Source organism: Molossus molossus, unplaced genomic scaffold (genome assembly GCF_014108415.1).
Source record: "Molossus molossus isolate mMolMol1 unplaced genomic scaffold, mMolMol1.p scaffold_m16_p_8, whole genome shotgun sequence".
NCBI classification, from domain to species: domain Eukaryota; kingdom Metazoa; phylum Chordata; class Mammalia; order Chiroptera; family Molossidae; genus Molossus; species Molossus molossus.
This window is the reverse complement of record NW_023425402.1, coordinates 49,051,211-49,070,378: the sequence shown is the minus strand read 5'-3', so window position 1 is coordinate 49,070,378 and position 19,168 is coordinate 49,051,211. Positions and strand designations below refer to the sequence as shown.

At 41.2% G+C, this 19,168-nt stretch overlaps 1 protein-coding gene across 4 annotated transcripts in view; it reads right to left on the bottom strand.

The window, feature by feature from the left end:
• RTN4IP1 (reticulon 4 interacting protein 1) overlaps positions 1-19,168 on the bottom strand; it is a 44,659-nt gene that overhangs the window by 7,689 nt on the left and 17,802 nt on the right. For 3 of the 4 annotated variants that reach the window (XM_036249383.1, XM_036249382.1, XM_036249381.1), the window contains 4 exons: positions 18,299-18,347; positions 8,661-8,797; positions 4,815-4,998; positions 1,238-1,330 (listed from right to left, as the gene is read on the bottom strand). In XM_036249383.1, coding sequence (XP_036105276.1) covers positions 1,238-1,330; positions 4,815-4,998; positions 8,661-8,797; positions 18,299-18,347 — 463 coding nt within the window. Of the gene's footprint in view, positions 1-1,235; positions 1,331-2,116; positions 2,393-4,814; positions 4,999-8,660; positions 8,798-18,298; positions 18,348-19,168 lie in introns of those variants that run through there. The other variant, XR_004957850.1, reaches the window with a different exon arrangement.

Below are 19,168 nucleotides of genomic sequence, written 5' to 3'. Positions count from 1 at the left end.
GGGCCGGCAAGGGGCAGGTGCCAACACAAGCAGGTCTACCGCAAAGGGCTCTCTGGAAGCAGCTTGCACGGACCCTGTGGTGGGAACGCTGCCCTGCTCCAACCCCATTCCCTGTCCATATAAAATGACAAGGAAAAGACAACTGAAGCTGGAGTCCCCGATCAGTCTTAGGCAGTAAGAATGCAGTTGATGATGGAGAAGTAGAAGCACAGGACTGGGAGTCAGGAAGTATGAGTTCTGGTCCCACCTCTGCAAACGGTCATGTCCCATTCTCTCCTTGAGCCAATTTTTTTATCTGTAAAATGGGAATGATTTTATCTATGTCCTCATGCAACCCTCTGGGGTGTATAAGGTTCTCCAGCCTATAATTCCACATAATCTCTCAATAAAGCCATAAATATCAGCACCAAAATATGAGTTTGCCTTCGGGTTATCCTCCAGAGATGGACTATCAGGGCCATTAAGAACATGTAAGAATCCAAATAAATGGGCAGTAACTGAGGAGCCTTTCAACCCTCAACAGCCCTGAAAGACCTTCTGACACCCTCAAAAATATGACCAGAATATAAGCAGCACTCCTTCCCCACAATGCCCGCTGCAGGACAGACACGAGTGGCCAGAACCAACCAGTTATGCCCACAGTCTCCATTCGTCTTCACCCATGCCCTGCCACTGACCCTCTCAGGCATACCATTTACTGGCCCTCAAATGTATTACACCACCCAGGGGACAGGAGAGCCGGGAACCTGACTTCTGCCCACTTCTGCTGGGGGTTAGGTTCTGCAGCGTTGGGTCTCCTTGCCGTCTGGAACTCTGCCTGCCTCCAGCAGCAGTCCTACCGTACACGCACGAGCGTGCCCCACCTCCATGCAGACTGCCTTCGTGGTGCCTTCTTTTCAGGACCATCACCACAATATTGGCAGCCCAGCTATACACCCCAGCTCTGCTAACCACTAATCAACTGTCCTCGGGAAAATCACACAACCGCTCTGGGCCTGCCTCTTCATCTATAAAGCAAGAGGATTAGACTAGCCGGTGTGAGCTCTTTTTCAGACATAGCAGTCTACGTCTATGATTCCCATGGAGACAAAACCAAAACACAGCACTTAAACTTGGCTGTGTGGGGCAGCGTGTGTGTTGTCCAGCCTACCCCTGCGGAGTTCCCCTGGACTAGGCATGGGGGGCGGGTTGCCAGGATTACAAGGAGCAGTCTAGCTACTCAACAGGCTGCACATACCTTTCCCTCATCCACCAGCTCCGCAATGTTGTCTAGATATGGACCACTGGCCATGAAGAAGGCCCAGCGATAATGGACTCCTTCCCAGAAATGCTAAAAGGAAAAGGAAAAAAGACATGTCAAATAGAGACTAGGGTAAAGTCTGACTAAATGCAAATTATAGAAAAGTATTTTCTCAATAACTAAGATGGACAAACTGACCTCCCATTTCATGCTGACACAGTGAGTCATACATACGCCCAGTACCTTAACACAGTGACTGACAGATAGTGGGTGCTCCATGAATGTTTAGTAAATAAACGGACGAACAAAGAAATACCCATGTGAACTCAGGCTTCTTCACCAGCTTGTGAGTGACAAGCAAGTAAGCACAGGAAAGCTCTCCTTAAAGTGACAGTCTAGGTGGCCCTACACACTCAGTTTCTTCCCTATGGGAAACTAGGGCTGAGACCCCAAGGCTGAGACCCAAGGCCTTCTCTACTAAGGTTTGAGCAAGGCCCCGAGGCACCAGAAAAGAGCTTTAACCTAATTTGAGAATTCTTTGGGGGTAATACGGCAAAAAATATAGTCTTATATAATAAATCCAATCACAATTTTTTGTTTTTGGCTCTGAGAGGAATAAGACAGTTTTAAAGGCAAAACAATGTTAAAGTTTTTTTACGCAACATGGCTGGGTTTTCCTATAGTTACAGCAAGTCCCAAGCCACCTAACTGATTATGGGACAAAATGTCCCCAGGTGAAGATAAGCAAAAATCCTACACCAAGAGGGTTCGTGACCACTTTACTGCCATACTTACGTTGAATTGTTATTCTTTATTATTATTAGGCCATGATCAAAATAACAAGTGAACTGAGGGTCTCCATGATACCTCACTGACCTGCCAACTACTCTTCATCAGATGTGAGCTGTCCAGACAGCCAGGACCGCGCTGCCTCCTTCCCTGCACCTGCCCGCAACTGCGGGGACAGCTGACGTCTTTTCTCTGCGCTCGTCCTCCCTGCCCCCGGCGTGGCGGCAGCCACTGCCATGGTGTGGAGCTGGCGGTGCGGTGGGCTCCCGGCCACCCGAGCTCAGGCCCTTAGCAGCTGTGCTGTGTAGGTCACGCTACTTCTCTCAGCCTACTTCCCGGCCTGCAGAATGATGATGCCACCACCTAGCGCACAGGGTTGTTGGAAGGGTTATCTGAGAATGTGTGTCGAGTGTATATAATCAATACTTATGACAAAAGTAAAGCGGACTGAGGAAAGACTGGGGTGACATCGACTCAGAGTTTAAGACTGGAGAACGACGACACACAAGCTGCTGCCCAGGCAGCTCACAGCGGGCGTGTGAGGAATGGCTGACTGGTTTGGTTGAGGGACTTTAGAGTTTATTGTCCAGCCTGGGACAACTGTGAAAGTTAGAGGAGTCACCATTATAGTTATCCCAAGAGCACAGATACAGACAGAACCAAGCGTACCCTAGAACAGGTGTGATGAGACACGGCTTCCTGACAGCCTTTGGGGCAACAAAGCAGAACCTGGGCTGGCAGTGTCCAGGTAGCTTGCTCTTGAGCAGAGCACCTCAATATGCTCTTCAAATACTACCATTTTCTATGTGTCAGAGCAGGAAGGAAGTTGGGAAACACTGGTCTAGGTAACTAACATAAAAAAGAAAAGACAAAAAAAAACCCCCACAAAACTGTTTGAAGCCCTGAGACTGTCCAAGCTCACAGGGGGCCCAGTTAATTACAATCACAGAAGACCTACTCCTGTACTTCTCACTACAGTCTAGCCTGACAGACTACAGTGAAAACGTCCTGGCAATTGTTCAGGGTTTAAAGAAGGAACAGCAATAGTCACCGCCGCCACGCCTGCAAGTCTTTATAGTGGGCTGCAGCAGCAGAATTTTACGTCCTGTTCCGAGGGATCTGTGTGCTGTCTCCAGGGCACTGCTGGAGAGTAAACCACAGCAGGCAGGGGGCCTGGAGCATTACAATGAGGCTTTAACTGTGCACATGGTCAGAGAGACACCAGAAACCACTCAAAAGCTTTTCACACAAGATGACCACTATCGTCGTTCAAGTAGGGGAAGGGGAATGAAGGGAGCTGTATCCGCCTGACTCTCAGAGGGCAGCTGTGAAGGCCGCACTGTAAGTGGTCGCACCAGAGCACAAACTATGAAATTTTACAGAAAACTTAAACTTTTATTTTAAAGCTCTCGGAAGCCTGAGTTTTGTGAAAGGGGAAAGGGAACAGGGCAGTTACAATTACTTTCTCTCCAGCGGCCTGCACACAGTCCCTGGCTGCTGTCTGAAGCACGGGACGGGAGGACCCTGGAGGACGGGGCTGTGCCCGTCGCCCACACACGGTCCCCGGGGCTGGGTGCTGGCCTCCTCTTCCACAGGTCTTCGCTACCAGTTCTAAGTATGCAGTTAGCGCACGGACTCGGAGAGACCACAGTTCTCCGTTTCACTCCCCAAAAAGTCCCACATTACTTTCTAGAATTAAAACAAGTTAAGATAATTATCAAGCCAGTCATCTCACAGGTAAGGGTCATTGGTGGCGGGCTCGATAGTGACCCACAACCTTTTACTGTAAAGGAACCTTCTACTGTCTTTTCCTAGGTCTAAAGTATTTTGTCTAATTAATGAAATAGGATTTATCTTCATTTTTTGTATCACTTCTTCCATCATATCACTGATTCAGATTTTAAACCAATGAGCTATGATTACCAAGTGTGTAACATGGAATTATGGGAAGCTCTGTCATCATTGTGAGGACACAGGCCACATGCCACGTACTGAGGATGCTCAAGCTACCAGTCTGGTACTAGAGGCATCTCCAACGCCCACCACACTGTGTTCCGTTGGGGGACAGAGCTCCTTACAGCCTTGGAAAGTGGCCCTGTTTCTTTCTGAGTCAGGCTGACTCAGAAACTCCCAGAATGCCATCAATAGCTAGTTTCTGATCCACATAGTTATGCAGTGTTAGGACAAGTTAATATTAATTCCAGAAAAGGCCTGATGGTTCTATTAGTCTTTGCAGTCTCACTGAAGTGAGAATAAATTTCCTTGGGGTTTTTGAAATTCAGAATTGCCTGTGGACTTCTAAAGGTCTGAAAGCCCCAGCTGGGAATTACTGGCATATCCCAATCCTATGAACATAAAAACAGCCAACTGCACATTGTCTTCATAAAGTTTTCGCCTTCCAGTACAAGAGATGTGTGTGTTAAGACTTGTGAAGACAGAGGGCCATCAGGTTGAGGCAAGACAAAAACAGACAGTTTTCAGATGGTGATGATAAAGGCTGGCATTTCATGGGAGCTTGTCACTGTGCCAAGTTCTTCACATGGGTTAGCTCATTTAATCCTTACAACATGAGTAAGGCAGATGCCCTGTTAGCCCCATTTTACAGGTGAAGACATTGAGGTTTAGTGATATTGACGTGCAAGGGGTCACACAGCTACCAAGTGGAGGCCAGAGTCTGACCCCCACCCGTGTGTGACTCCAGGGCCCGTGCTGTGCGCCTCCCAGAGGAAAGACACTGGCGAGGTGGAAGTCACTTTGCTCTCACCAACCAAGACTCTCCTCCTACCTTTAATGTCTTCGAGCCCACGGTGACGCCTGTCTGCAACATGCCGTCTGCTATGCCCAGTCGGTCCATGTTCAGGAGAAACGGGGTCACCAAAGTCACATAGGTGGCTCCTGACCATTTCTTGAGTAAATTTAGAGCCCAGGTTTCGGTGGATCCACCAACATTATCAAGGATGAAATCAAACCTGGAGAGGAAGAATCAAATGAAAGCATCCTTGTCGGTCTTTACCCAGGAGTCGCGCCCACCCCCAGCTGGCTAGGGGTCTCTTCCAGCATCAGCTCACGAACCCAGCTGTACTGCTGCCCAGCAGAGGGGTGGCTGCTTTGACAACGGAGAAAGGGGCAAACCCACTTACCGACTCTCTGATTTTTCTCCAAGATAAGTCAAATGTAACTGATTTTTTTTGTCATAAAAGTATATTTTCTAATATTTTAAGAATGATTTAAAAAGTGGCTGTTAGGAAACATTTGGGCAATGTCTAAAGACATTTTTAGTTGTCACAACTGTGGAAGGTGGCGAGAAGAGGCTACTGGCATCCAGAGGTCAGGGATGCTGATAAACATTCCACAGTGCACAGAACAGCCCCTCACAACAAAAAGTATCCAGTCCCCAGAGTCAACAATCGAAAAACTAAGGTTGCCAAGGTTGAGAAACCCTTCTCAAGCTTTACAGGAAACTATTTAAAGCTATCCTTGCGATGTAAGTCAAAGGACTGTTTGGTGCACAGATGCACTGGGATGACAAGTACGTGAGGTTTTCACCCACAACAATTATTAACTTTTAATCCCTCTAGAGCCAAAACTGCTTATAGAAGCATCCTCTTCACCTGGAGTGTTCTATTGTGTTTGTCTGTTCCATGCCTGGCATCAGGAAATCAACAGTCTGCTCTTGGTCTTCAGTTCTGCTCTAACTCGTTAGCCCAGAAAATCCAGTCATAATGGAATCACAGGAACTGACAATATTCTACTTCTTAAGTCTAATCTAAACCTGCTATAATCACTAGATTCTGCTTAAAGGGGATGAAACCCAATGATGCTTTGAAATACTTTTGAAAACAAAACAAAGATCTATTTAGAGAATGTACGCTTAGATAGTAAGCAAACTAATAAATTCCTTCTTGGTATATCTATTTTCTCTTCTAAATTCATTTGGATAAAGTGAAACATTAGAGCTTCTAAAACCAGCTTCGACCAACTTTGTGGACCTTGAGTCTTCCAAGGCACTAAACTAAGGGCGAACAGAAACGGAAGGTTGGGTGCAGGAGCATGACCTAACTAGAAGACTACAGTATTCTTTTCATTAGAAAGAATAAACAATTATGAATTTAAGTTTCTGCTTTTAATTTTCTACTTCCTTTCCAAATTTTAAATAAACAAAAATGATACTTTTCAAAAAATATTACTATTTAAAAAAAATTTTTTTTTTCTTTATTGATTTTAGAGAGAGAGAGAGAGAGAGAAACATCGATGAGAGAGAACACTGCCTGGCCGTCTCCTGCATGCCCCCCACTGGGGATTTGGCCCACAACCTGGGCATGTGTCCTGACCGGGAATCGAACAGGCGACCTCTTGGTGCATGGGTCGATGCTCAACCACTGAGCCACACCAGCTGGGTTAATACTTATTTTAAATAAAACTTAAGGGCAGCCTGGTATCACAGAACAGGCACCACCTGACAGAGAAGTCCAGGATCAAGTTGCAGACACAGTTCTCCCACCAATGACTAAGAGGCATGACCTTGAGCAAAACTTATAAACCCTCTACCCCTGATTTTCTCAACCGTAACATGATAGAATTGGAGTGAAGGATTTCAAAGTCCTTTCCTGCTATAAGACTCTAAGATTCAAATCTAAAAAGCTGTGACTTAGAAGGAGGAACAAACTTATTCTTGGTGGATTCAAAGGCCAAACTCCAGGCAGAAGTGACAAATTCTACCTAAATTCTAACTAAAGCTATCAAAAAGAAAAGTAATGGGCTGCATTTGCAAGTTGGTGAGGTCCCCCACCGGAAAGGAGCGAAGAAAGAAGAGCGCTCTGCACAGATGGGGAGCAAGCTGCAGCACAGCAGTGGGCCATCTGCGTGGGCCTCGGCTTCCCTTCGTCAGGCTCCCTGCTCTCGGGTGCCACACTCGACGCGGATAAAACTGAAGGTAGACAGAGGGGAATGGGCTGGCCTCCGCCTCAGTCTCACACTGCTATTCTTAGAGGCAGCACAGGTAGGAGATCAACCAAAACCACCACTATCGGAAGCCAGAGCGCGCAGGCCCAGAGAAGCCTAGGTCCTGACACACAGGGAGGAAGGTAGCAGACAGGATCTCTGCAAGGGACAGTGTCATCCCTCAAGCATGCTTTATATTTGCCGTTGCCTCTACCTGGATCAACCGCTCTTCTCCTAAGTTTCCCTCAATAATTCATTAAACAAATATGTATGTATTTTTTCTTTTTGGCTTATTGAGCACCTACTACCTGCTACTGCACTGTTCCAGGTGGAGGGTTACAGAAGGGAACAGGTCTTTAAAAATCCCTTTCTCCTGGCTTGCCCCCAGTTGCCTCTGCTCCAGTGCCTCAGAGGTGTTTTTAAACCACCTCATGTCCAACAGACTCCTCACCAATCGTTTGTTTTCCCCTTCCCCTGCTTCAGTATTCTTGAGAGCACTTGCCAATGAAACCTCCCTGATAGAATATAAGCCCAGGAAAGGGGAATTTGTCTTGTTCACCATAGGATCGCACCCTGTGCTTAGAACAGTCTGGCAAGAGTAGATGCTCCATAAATGGCTGGAGGAACGAGGAGTCAGCTGGCTGCTCGCGGGTGCACTGCCATCCTGCTGCTAGGGGTGCTGGATGAGAAAGGCCAAGCTGTCAGGGTCCTTTAATTCTCTTCTTTTTTTAAGTCATGAAAATAGACTTCTACACAATTTGGGCAAGAACAACTGGCTTCTGAAAAGAATCAAAAAAGGGAAAAACTTTTGAAAAAGAAGTAGTAAGCCCAGACTGGTGTGGCTCAGTTGGTTGGGAGTCGGCTCATGCACTAAAAGGTTGCCAGTTTGATTCCCGGTCAGGGCACATGCCTGGGTTGTGGGCTCGATCCCTGTTAGGGGGCATGTAGGAGGCAGCCGATTGATGTTTTGCTCTCACACTGATGTTTCGCTCTCTCTCTGTCTCTAAAAATCAATAAAAATAGTGTATATTTTTTTTTTAAAGAAAGAAAAAGCAGCAGTAATACAGCTTTCCAAATATTCCTAGGTTATGCTCTCAATTTCAGCTTTGTCTTGGCCAATGAAAACTAGATTAATAAGCACGCCCCCGCCCCCATTTCTGCCTGGGTCACAGTCAGGATGAACAGGGCTCGAATCTGCTCCTTTTTGGTATATTAGGCCAAATCACAGCCTGGCATTCAGATGCATTGAGAACATTCACAGTGCTCCCACTATCAATATTTATGCTGCCTTTGTTTCTGTGAAGCCTTTATTAAGCCAAAATAATAGAATGTTTAGTGCTAATCATAAATTTTCCTGCACTGCTCTAAGTTCTTCCTGTGGTAACAGATGTCACTGAAAGGAACACACTTCCAATTCTGCCTTCAGACCTGTTACAAAGCAGCAATAAAAGTTAGCTGAAAAGACCACATAAGCAAAACACCTTCCTCAGTACCTATCTCTTTGTTCCTGTGCTATAGTACTATCTAGAATTAAAGCAGAAACCAACCTAAATGGCTTCTAATGACATAGAGTGTTTTCAAAGATTGTTCTCTAAGATTCCAACACGATCCTAAGGCCACCAAACCATCTCAGGCTTTATCAACGGTCCCTGCCTCACCTTCCCAATGGGAATATTGTTCTAATACATACGGTTTTAAAGATTTCAACTGTTCTTTCATCTTTCCGGATTTGTAATCAATCACGTCATCCGCCCCAAGTTTCTTCACGAGCTCACTGGCATCCTGGGAGCACACCGCTGTCACATGAGCATCCCATGCTTTCACTACCTGCCAAAGAGAGGGAGGGAGGAAGGAGGAAACTCACTGTTTTTAAGCAGTTGGCACCACGTGTACATGTATCAGCCTGATCTCTAGAGAACTCTAAGTGCTCTGTCTTAACAAGCACTACAGGAAGCATCTGTCAGAAACCAGCAAAAATGATTCAACTTTTGCTCACTTAGAAAATTCCAAGAAATTGGTCTCATTTTGCCTGAACAAGACAGTCAGTCAGCTGCCCGTTGTCATGAAGTTATAACCAATCCAATCAGAGAAGGGCTCCATGCTTCACCAGTATCAGAAAAGACAGGAGTTGACAGCCTCAAGTTTAGTGCTTTTAAGGTTGACAACAGTAAATGGCAAAAATTTACAAAATAACATGTCCTTGGAAAATGACAATTTTAAATATATTCAGAACATAAATATGCAACATTTCTTCATTTGCATCTCCTATAAGTATTAGTACCATCTTGAGTCAGACAGCCGTATCAATGCAATTAACTCTCAGTACTAGGTAATACATGACAAGGTGATTTTAAAAAGACGTGGAGAAAATACAGCCATTTTATTTTTAAACATGGATTACCTTTGAAGTAAAAAGACTAAATATATAGTTCCCAAGATATAAAATGTAGATGCCTTATATTTTTTAAATAATAAGGAATGCCCTGGTCCATGTGGCTCAGTTGACTGTCATCCGTGCACCGAAAGGTTGCGGTTTGGTTTCTGATCAGGGCACTCGCCAGGGTTTTGGGCTCAATCCTTGTAGGAGGCAGCCAATTGATGTTTTGCTCTCACAATGATGTTTCTCTCTCCCTTTCCCTCTAAAAAATCAATCAAAAAAATCTTTTAAAAAAATAAAATAATAAGGAACAATTAGACTTGAATTTAAAAAGAACTAAATTATTCAGGATTAAGTATCCAGAGAGCACCCTGCTCCAAAGTTGCCATAATTCTTTTCTATAATGACAATTTCACAGAATTAAAAGGGGGACATTATTAGCCTAATTTAAGAATAGTTACTTGAAGTTCACCAGTGAAGTTTTATACTCATAATTACAGGTCATAAGAGATCAGCTGTTTTTCCATCCTGCTGAGTATCGATTTCCTGAGCTTCCTGAAGTTGCAAAAGTTCACTAGAATATAAGAGATCTGTTTTGTTCACTATTGATTCCCTACTCCATGGCACACACAGGTGCTAACATGTATCTGTTAAATACAAAAAAAAAAAAATGAATAAAGGATTTAAAAAACATTTGTAATCTTGTCTAATCTCTTACTTTTAAAAGCGATATTGACCAAGGATTTATATGCCCTGGAAACATGAGGGAAATTAAAACATTTAGGAGTGACATCATATCCAATGTATGATGTTTATTAGGCTGCAGAGACACCTGAGTATAATGACATGTTCCTTTCAGGAGCAAGTCCCAATCTCAATTCAAATATGTGAAGACTATAATTCAAGATAAATATCCAGTGTGTGTGTGTTAAGAAACTGTTGAGAAAAAAGGAAATTATGTTTTAAGCACTACATTTAATGTTTTTTTTTTAAAAAACAGTATTAAATCCTCAGGAAGAATCTGTCACATGTTGAAGCAGTTCAATGAATTTTTTCCCCAAATTCCTAGTTTTTCCTCTCCCACTTAGAGCTATCTAGTATCTTTAAACCCCACTAACAGATTTTAAAAACAACTTTAGCTTTAAAAAATGTTTATGTAAAATAAAACACAAGTATAGAAAATGCCTACAAGGCAGACAACGCAGAAACAGCAAACCAGCAGCCATTCCAAAGCTTTTCTATGTGCCCCTTCCCAACACAAACCTCTCCCTCCCTAGAAGTTATCATTATCCTGATGCTTACAGTAATCACCTCCTTGCATTTAAAAATAGTTGTAGTGCCCAAATATGCATTCCCTAGACATTATAGTTTAGTCTTGTACATTTTAAAAATAGGTCTTTTAAGTCTCTTTTAAAACTACAGACTCTCCTTCTATCCCTTCACTTCCTTATAGTTTATCTGTGACAGAATCCAGGCCACTGGCCTGCAGAGTCTCCTAGTGTGGACTTTCTGACTGCACACTCAGGGGCCAGTCCCACATGCTGCTCGGTCCTCTGTGTTTTCTGTTTCAATCCCTTTAGCAAGACTGTGGATCGTGTCTGGCAAAATGATAGCAAGTACATCATGTCTGGCTGTTGCTCTTATATTCTTAGCAGCTGTCTATTGGTGGATGCAAAATAATGATTTTTTTTTTTAAGCAGCTGAAATACTTTTATGAAGAAACATATTTTTTTGTTTGTTTTGTTTGTTTTTTTGGTACGTGCCGTTAGCAGAAACTGAACCCAGGACTCTCCTGTCCGTAGGCCAACGCTCCAACCGCTGAGCCAAACCAGCCACAACAAGAAACATATGTTTTGTTTCCTCAGTTAAAGTTCATATAGTACAGGAAAGACAAATAATGGTTTCCCTTTATTGGTTTTTAAATAAATTGGTTGTTATCTTCCAAAAATGACCACTTTTTAAAAATATATCATCATGAACTCATGGATTTAAATGTATTTGAGGGGTTTCAATCCATTGTAATTATCATTACTGAAGCTCAAATTGTCACATCTTTCAAAGTTTCTTCAAGTTGACTCCTGAGTCTTTTTGGCATGACTCAACTAAATCTTTGATCATTTCCTTGCTATTTAATATATTCCGGCTCATTCTTGTACACTTTGTGCCCTAGATGTGGAATCTGCCATTTCTCCAAGAAGCCCTGCATTCCTTTAGTAAGCAATGACATTTCAAGAGACAGCTTTGCATACACAGGGACACAAAGTATGTCAAGTTCATATTGATACTTCCCATTCAAATTCGAGACTACAAAGCTTTTACTTAATCTCTTCTCTGATATATCTGCATCTCCTTTCTTCCACACCTAAATCCTGGTGGTCAAAGGCACAGGGGATGCTAGAAATAAAATATGCTCATTTGTTCTATTATATATTACACACATAACAGTATGAACTATAATACTAACATCACCATTAAAGTGCTTAATGAAAGCGTTAAAAGAACTTTAACATATACTCTACTACTCTTTTAAAAAAACAGTAATACTATATTTACTTTGTCAGAGCAGATTGCTGTCACATACTTTACAACTTTACATTTAACATTTACCACCAGTCCTTAGTTCGAGGTCTTTCTAGTCATTTTAGTCGTCAGATGCTCATTCTCTAATAGATTCTCACAAGGTGATCAGAACATATTGCTCAAGTTCTTGCACGTTCTTAACAGTTTGTATGAGTCCTTTATACACAAAGGCCAGTTTTGCTGTATACAAAATTCTTAGTGTATTCTTTCTCAAGTGTCTTAGATATGTTACTCCACTATTTTGCCCGTGGCATTAAAACATTGTCAAAAATTCTGATGATAGTCTAATTTTACTTCTCTTCTAAGATACTAACCCTTTTCCTTTTAGAAGTCCCAAGGATTTTTCCTTTTTCTTTAAAGCCAATAATTTTACTAGAGCTTTCCTTGATATCGCTTGTTCTGAATCCATATGCTTAGTTTCGTAAGTGCTGTGGTCATTTGATATGTAGCTTAACATCATTTAATTTCAGGAAAGTTTCTTGAATTATAGATTTTAGTATTTGTTCTAGTCCCTTGCTTTGGTTTTCCTCTTCAGAAACTCCTATTACCCATATCAATCTTCTTTCCTGTCTTCAGTCTTGACACTTTGTCTTGAACCTGTTTTTATCTGTTTCTTTTGTAATTTAAAATTTTCCTGTTTACACATTCTATTTCTATTACGGTAGCATTATTACAAAGTTCAGCCTTCACGGCTAAATGATTTTCTTCATTTTTACTTTGTTTCTGAGTTTTTCCAATTTCAGTTTACTTTGTTCTCTCATGTCTTTAATGGTTTTTAGCCTGTTTTGAAATTGCAGGTTACATTTTCATCTGCTTGGTGGGCATATCTTCTGACGTGTTTTCTTTTTCTGTACATCTTATTGTACTCTTTATTCTCTTTTTTCTTATAATTTTGTTAGGGATTTAACCTTGATACTTTTCTGTTACTCAATTTTTTAACTTTATTAAAATATTTTTGTTGTGGCCCGGCCGGTGTGGCCCAGTGGATTGAGCGTTGTCCCATGGCCTGAGAGGTCCCGGTTCAATTCCTGGCCAGGGCACAAGCCCAGGTTTCGGGCTCTGTCCCCAGTAGGGGGCGTGCAGGAGGCAGCCGTTTCTCTCTCACATTGATGTTTCTATCTCTCTCTCCCAAAAAACCCCCCACAAAAACAATAAAAAACACTTAAGAATATATTTTTGGTGTGAAATATAATACGCACAGAAAAGTGCATGGGATATAAATGCACACCTTAACAAATTATTACAAAGCAAATACTGTCATAAGGCTCAGTCAACATGAGAACTAGAACATTACCCATGCTGCTGAGCCTCCTCACTTTCCCTCCCAATCAAAACACTCTCAACCTCCTAGAATAACCACTATCAGAACTTTCATAAACCCTTTTTGCTATTTTTTTTAAAGTTTTATTATCTAGGTAGGCATTCTTAAACACTATTGTTTAGTTTCACCTATTCTTGAATGTCATTCAAGGTTGTATTCTTTTGTATCTGACTTCTTTCACTAACATTCTGCTTGTGAGGTTCACCTACTTCATTGTATGCAACTATAGTTTATTTTCATGACTGTGTAACAGTCTAATGTAAGAATATATCACAATTTACTTATCTATTTTACTGCTGGTGAACACTAAGTTGTTTCCAGTTGGAGGATAATAACTGTAATTCAGATACATGTCTTTTGGTGAATATGCGTGAGTATCTATCTATAGAGTATATCTGTGAGAGCGGAATTGTTAGGTTGCCACAAGGCAATTTATATTTAGATTTAGTAGATGAATATAATGGTTTTCCTACATGCTTGCACCAATTTACACTCTATCCAGCAGGGTCTGACATTTCTTTCCCTCCCACCCACCCTCGCTCTTTCCTTTCTTCTATTTTCTTAGACATTAACCCATACCTACTAACAGTCTCTGGACTAGGCCCTGGATATCTGTCTTAGCCTGTTCAGGCTGCTATGACAAAATTCCACAGAATGGGTGGCTTATAAACACCAGAAATATATTTCTCACAGCTGTGGAGGCTAGCAGTCTTGAGATCAAGGCATCAGTAAGGTCGATTTCTAGAGAGAGAGAGTCCTTTTCCTGGTTCATAGCCAGCCAGCACCTCTCTCTGTGACCTCCTGTGGCAGAAGGGCTAGGCTGCTCTGTGGGGCCCTTTTTCTAAGGGCATTCATCTCATTCCTGAGGGCTCTTCCCTCATGACCTAATCACTTCCCAAAGGTCACACTTCCTAAATCCATCACATTGGGCATTAAAATGTCAACATACGGATTTTGGAGAGACAAATATTCAGACCATAGCAGTTTCTAATGGTGAATTAAAAAGAAGTCAAAGTGTGCATCTTCTAGGAGTATTCTCCCTCTTCCCCAGCTCAGGGAGCAGATGGACAGGAAACTCCAGCACTATCGAGGCCCTCCAAAGGTCTGGGGCGGGGCCTGGGGAGGGGGAGAGGACTCCAGTGCTCCCTCCTGGACAGCCGGGGTAGAGCCTGAGTGTGCTCACCAGCCCCACACTGGGGAAAGGGCCTCTCCCCTCACACCGAGGGAGACTCAGTCAAGCCCCCACCCTCAGGAGCCAGCCAGCCACAAAAGGAGGGGCCATTAGGTGCCATCCTGGAGGCTCAGGGCACTGTTTAAATTTTCTGTTTTGAGGTAAAACTCACACAACACAAAATTCACCATTTAAACAATTTCAAAGCATACAATTCAGTGGCTTTTAGTATGTTTATGATGTGGTGGCAACCATCAACACTGTCTATTTCCAGAATATTTCCCTCACCCCCAAAATAAGCCCATGCCCATGAAGCAGCCAGTCCCAGTCCCTCCTCCCTCAGCCCCTGGCAGCCACTCATCTGCTCTGTGCCTCTATGAGTATAAACGGAATCATACAAAATGTGACTTTTGTGTCTGGATTCTTTCACTTAGCAAAATGTTTTGAAGGTTTACCCATGTTGTATCACGCATCAGAGCTTCATTCCTTTTCATGGATGAATGATATTCCACAGTGTGTATACACTTTTTGTTTATCCACTCATCAGTTAACAGACATTAGAGATGCTGCTATGAACATCTGTGTACAAGCTTTTTTTGAACATATATTTTCATTTGTTTCGGGCATATACTTAGGAATGAAATTTCCAGGTTGTATGGTAATTCTGTTTAACATTTTAAGAAACTAGCCCTGGCCAGTTTTGCTCAGTGATTAGAGTGTCGGCCCATGGACCAAAGAGTCCTGGGTTCGATTCCGGTCAAGGGCACATACCTTGGTTGCAGTTTAATCCCCATCCCTGATCGGGGTCGGGCCAGAAGCAGCTAATCAGTGTGTCTCTCTCACATCGACATGTCTCTCTCTCTCTCCCCCCACCTCTCCAACTCTATCTGAAGATAAATAGAAAACTGTCTCCCGGGTGAAGATAGAAAAGAATGTGTTTCTCTCATCGATGTTTCCATCTATCTCTCCCTCTCCCTTCCTCTCTAAAAATGATTTTAAAACATACTAAAAAAAAAGAAACTGCCAAACGTTTTCCATAGCAGCTGTACCATTTGACATTACCAGTAGCAATATACAGGGTTTCAATTTCTCACATCCTTGCCAACACTGTTATTTTCTGTGTTTCCTAATAGCCATCCTACTATGTGTAAAGTGATATCTCATTATAGTTTTGATTTGCACTCACCTAATAACTAATGATGTCGAACATCTTTCCATGAGCTTATTGGCCATTTGTATACCTTTGAAGAAATATCTATTCAAGTCCTTTGCTAAATTTTTAATTGAGTTGTCTTTCTGCTATTGAATTGTAAGAGGTCTTTACATATTCTGGATACTATACCCTATTTAGATCAATGATTTGCAAATATTTGTTCCCATTTTGTGTGTTATCTTTTTACTTTATTTATTTTTAATATGTTTTTATTGCTATTTTAGAGAGAGAGATAGAAACATCGATGTGAGAAAGAAACATCGATTGGCTGCCTCCTATAAGGACCCATACTGGGAATTGAGCCCAAAACCCGGGCATATGTCCTGACTGGGAGTCAAACTGGGCCCTCTCAGTCCATGGGATGACGCTCAATCCACTGAGCCACATCGGCCGAGCTCTTTTTGCTTTCTTGATAGTGTCCTTTGATGCACGAAAGTTAATTTTGATGAAGTTCAATTTATCTATTATTTTCTCCTGTTGCTTGTGCTTTAGGTATCATATTTAAGAATCTGTTGCCAAATTCAAAATCATGACGATTTATTCCTAGGTTTTCTTCTAAGAGTTTTATGGTTGGGGCTCTTACAAATGGGATTTCAGTTAGTTTTCATATATGACGTGAGTTAGGGGTCCAAGCTTTCTTTTGCATGTGGATATCTAGTTATCCCAACACCATTCATTGAAAAGACTATTCTTTTCCCCCACTTAATGTCCTTGCCACCTTAGTCAAAAATCAATTAACCATAGATGTATCGGTTTATTTCTGGATGTTCAATTTTATTCTACTAATCTGTATGTCTATCTTTATGCCAGTACCATATTATTTTTGTTGTAAGTATTAAAATCCACATGTGTGTCTTCCACTTTGTCCTTTTTCAAGATTGACAATAAGGGGTCCCTTGTAATTCATTATGCATTTTAGGATCAGTGTGTCCGTTTATGCAAAAAATGGACATTTTGATAGGATTGCACTGAATTTGTAGGTCACTTTGGGAGAGTACCGCCATCTTTGTAGTTTTTGGCTATGGCATCTCTATATACATTTTTAGAATCAGCTTATCAATTTCTACCAAATTGCAAACTTCCATCCACCTGCAGTGCCAATGATCTTCCTCCCTAAAATCTTTCCTACATTTCTTATACAGATCCACAAAGTAGCTCATATATTAAATCATGGATAGATTAATGCTCTCTTCTACATTAGAAAATTTCCTTCTTAGAAAAGCAAGATGAAATTACAGTGAATTTACTGAACCTACCTTTCCCTCAGCTTTTAAGAAAAAATCATTTATGTGAATTTATAAATTCATGAAAATAATAATCTATTGACAAGATAAAAAAGTATCTTACATTTTTAAAAGAAACTGAAGAAGGCACAAAGAAGTAGAGAGATACTCTGTGCTCATGGATTAGGATTAATATTGCTAAAATGTCCATATTATCTCAGACAATCTACAGATTCAATGCAATATCAAAATCCTAATGGCATGTTTCACAGAGAACAAAAAATTCTAAAATTTGTATGGAACTACATACACACACACACGCACAAACCCAGCATGGTGCTGGCAGAAAACCAAACACACAGACCAATGGAACAGAACTGAGAGCCCAAAGTAAACCCACACATATATGGACAACTAACTTACAACAAAAGAACCAAAAATGTATAAGGGTAAAGAAAATCCCTTCAATAAATTGTGCTGGGAAAACTGGACACCCATATGCAAAATAATAAAACTAGACCACTATCTTACACCACATAAAAAATTGACTCAAAATGGAGTAAAGACTTGAATATAAGACCTGAAACCATAAAATAGATGGAAAATGTAATCATTAAGCCTCTGGAAAGTGGTCTTAGTGATGTTTTGTGGATTTGACTCCAATGAAAAGGGAAACAAAAACAAAAATAAACAAATGGACTACATCAAAATACAAAGCTTCTGCACAGCAACAGAAACTATCAACAAACAAAATGGCAAGCACCTGAATGGGAGAAATATTTGCAAATGATACATCTGATATAGCCAAAATATATAAAGAACTCATATAACGTAACAACAAAAATAACAAAAACAACCAATTAAAAAATATATCCAAAAAACAGATAATCCTGCCATTTGTAACAATACGGATGGATCTTGAGGATATTATGCTAAGTGAAATAAGTCAAACAAAACAAGGACAAAAACTGTATTATTTGATTCACATGTGAAATATACAACAAATAAGAAACAAACAAAACAAGGCAAAAAACAAACTCACAGAACAATAGAATAGTTAACAGAGGGAGGAAGGTGAAATAGATAAACAGGGCCAAACTTACGATAATGGATGGAAACTAGAATTTTGGTAGTGAGAATGCTCTAAAGTATATAGATATTGAATTATAATGTCATACACCTGAAACTTAGTGTTTATTAACCTGTTATCTCAAAACAAAACAAAACAAAAAACCATATTATATGCTAGCATTTTACAAACATTAGCTATTTAATCCTAACAGGTTGCAGCTACAATATGCAGCTCAAAATAAGTCTTAAACTACAACCATCATCATCATCAGTCTTACTATTTCTCTTGTTAGTGAATTACTTGTACTACAAGAAGCCCTAGAACAGCATGAATAAATCACTTTTCAAACGTGAAAAAAAGAAATTGTTCACCTGTATAGCAAAAGTTCCAACTCCGCCTGAAGCACCCAAGATTAAAACACTGCAATGCAAAAGAAACTAGAATAAATATCAAGCCAATATAACTGGATAAATAAACAAGATGTTTTCAACATGCAACTGGCTCAAAGATAGACAATCCCCAAAGCAAATAAAGTCATTGAATTTCCCAAGATTCTATTACACAGGATTTTTATTTTAAATTCACTAATAAGCTTTAAATGCTAAAGTTAGATATTCTATGAAATGTTTACCAAGAATATAAAATACCAAAATTACCAATAATTCACACTTTTTTTTATCTTCATCTGAGGACATTTTTGCATTTATCTTCAGATAGAGTGGGAGGAGAGAGGAAGGAAGAGACAGAGAAAAACATCCATGTGAGAGAGACACATGGAGTGGTTGCTACCCACAAGACCCCAACTGGGGCCAGGGACAAACTGCAACCAAGGTATGTGCTCTTAGCGGCAACCGAACCTGGGACTCTGGTCCGCGGGCCGACACTCTAACTGCTGAGCCAAACTGGCCAGGGCATAATTCATACTTTTTAAAGAAGCTCAGAGGGTTCTTGGTAACATCTGCCTTACAATTTTTCTGGGTTAAAATTACCATAGCTTTCTCAGTAAGAGAGAGCTCTGGGATCCTTTTCAGTGTGTTAAGTACATTTAGTTGCTCTCTAAGAAAAATTACATTCTTGACCACATTCCTGCCAAAGTGGAATAAACAACTTTTGCTCAGACATGTCCCGTCAAGTTCATCAACGTTCATAAATGGAACTCAATCTTAGCCTTCTGGTAAAGCAGATGAATCTGTCCCATCAGCACCCACATTCTTGTGCTGCAGGTTTTTACCACATTGAAT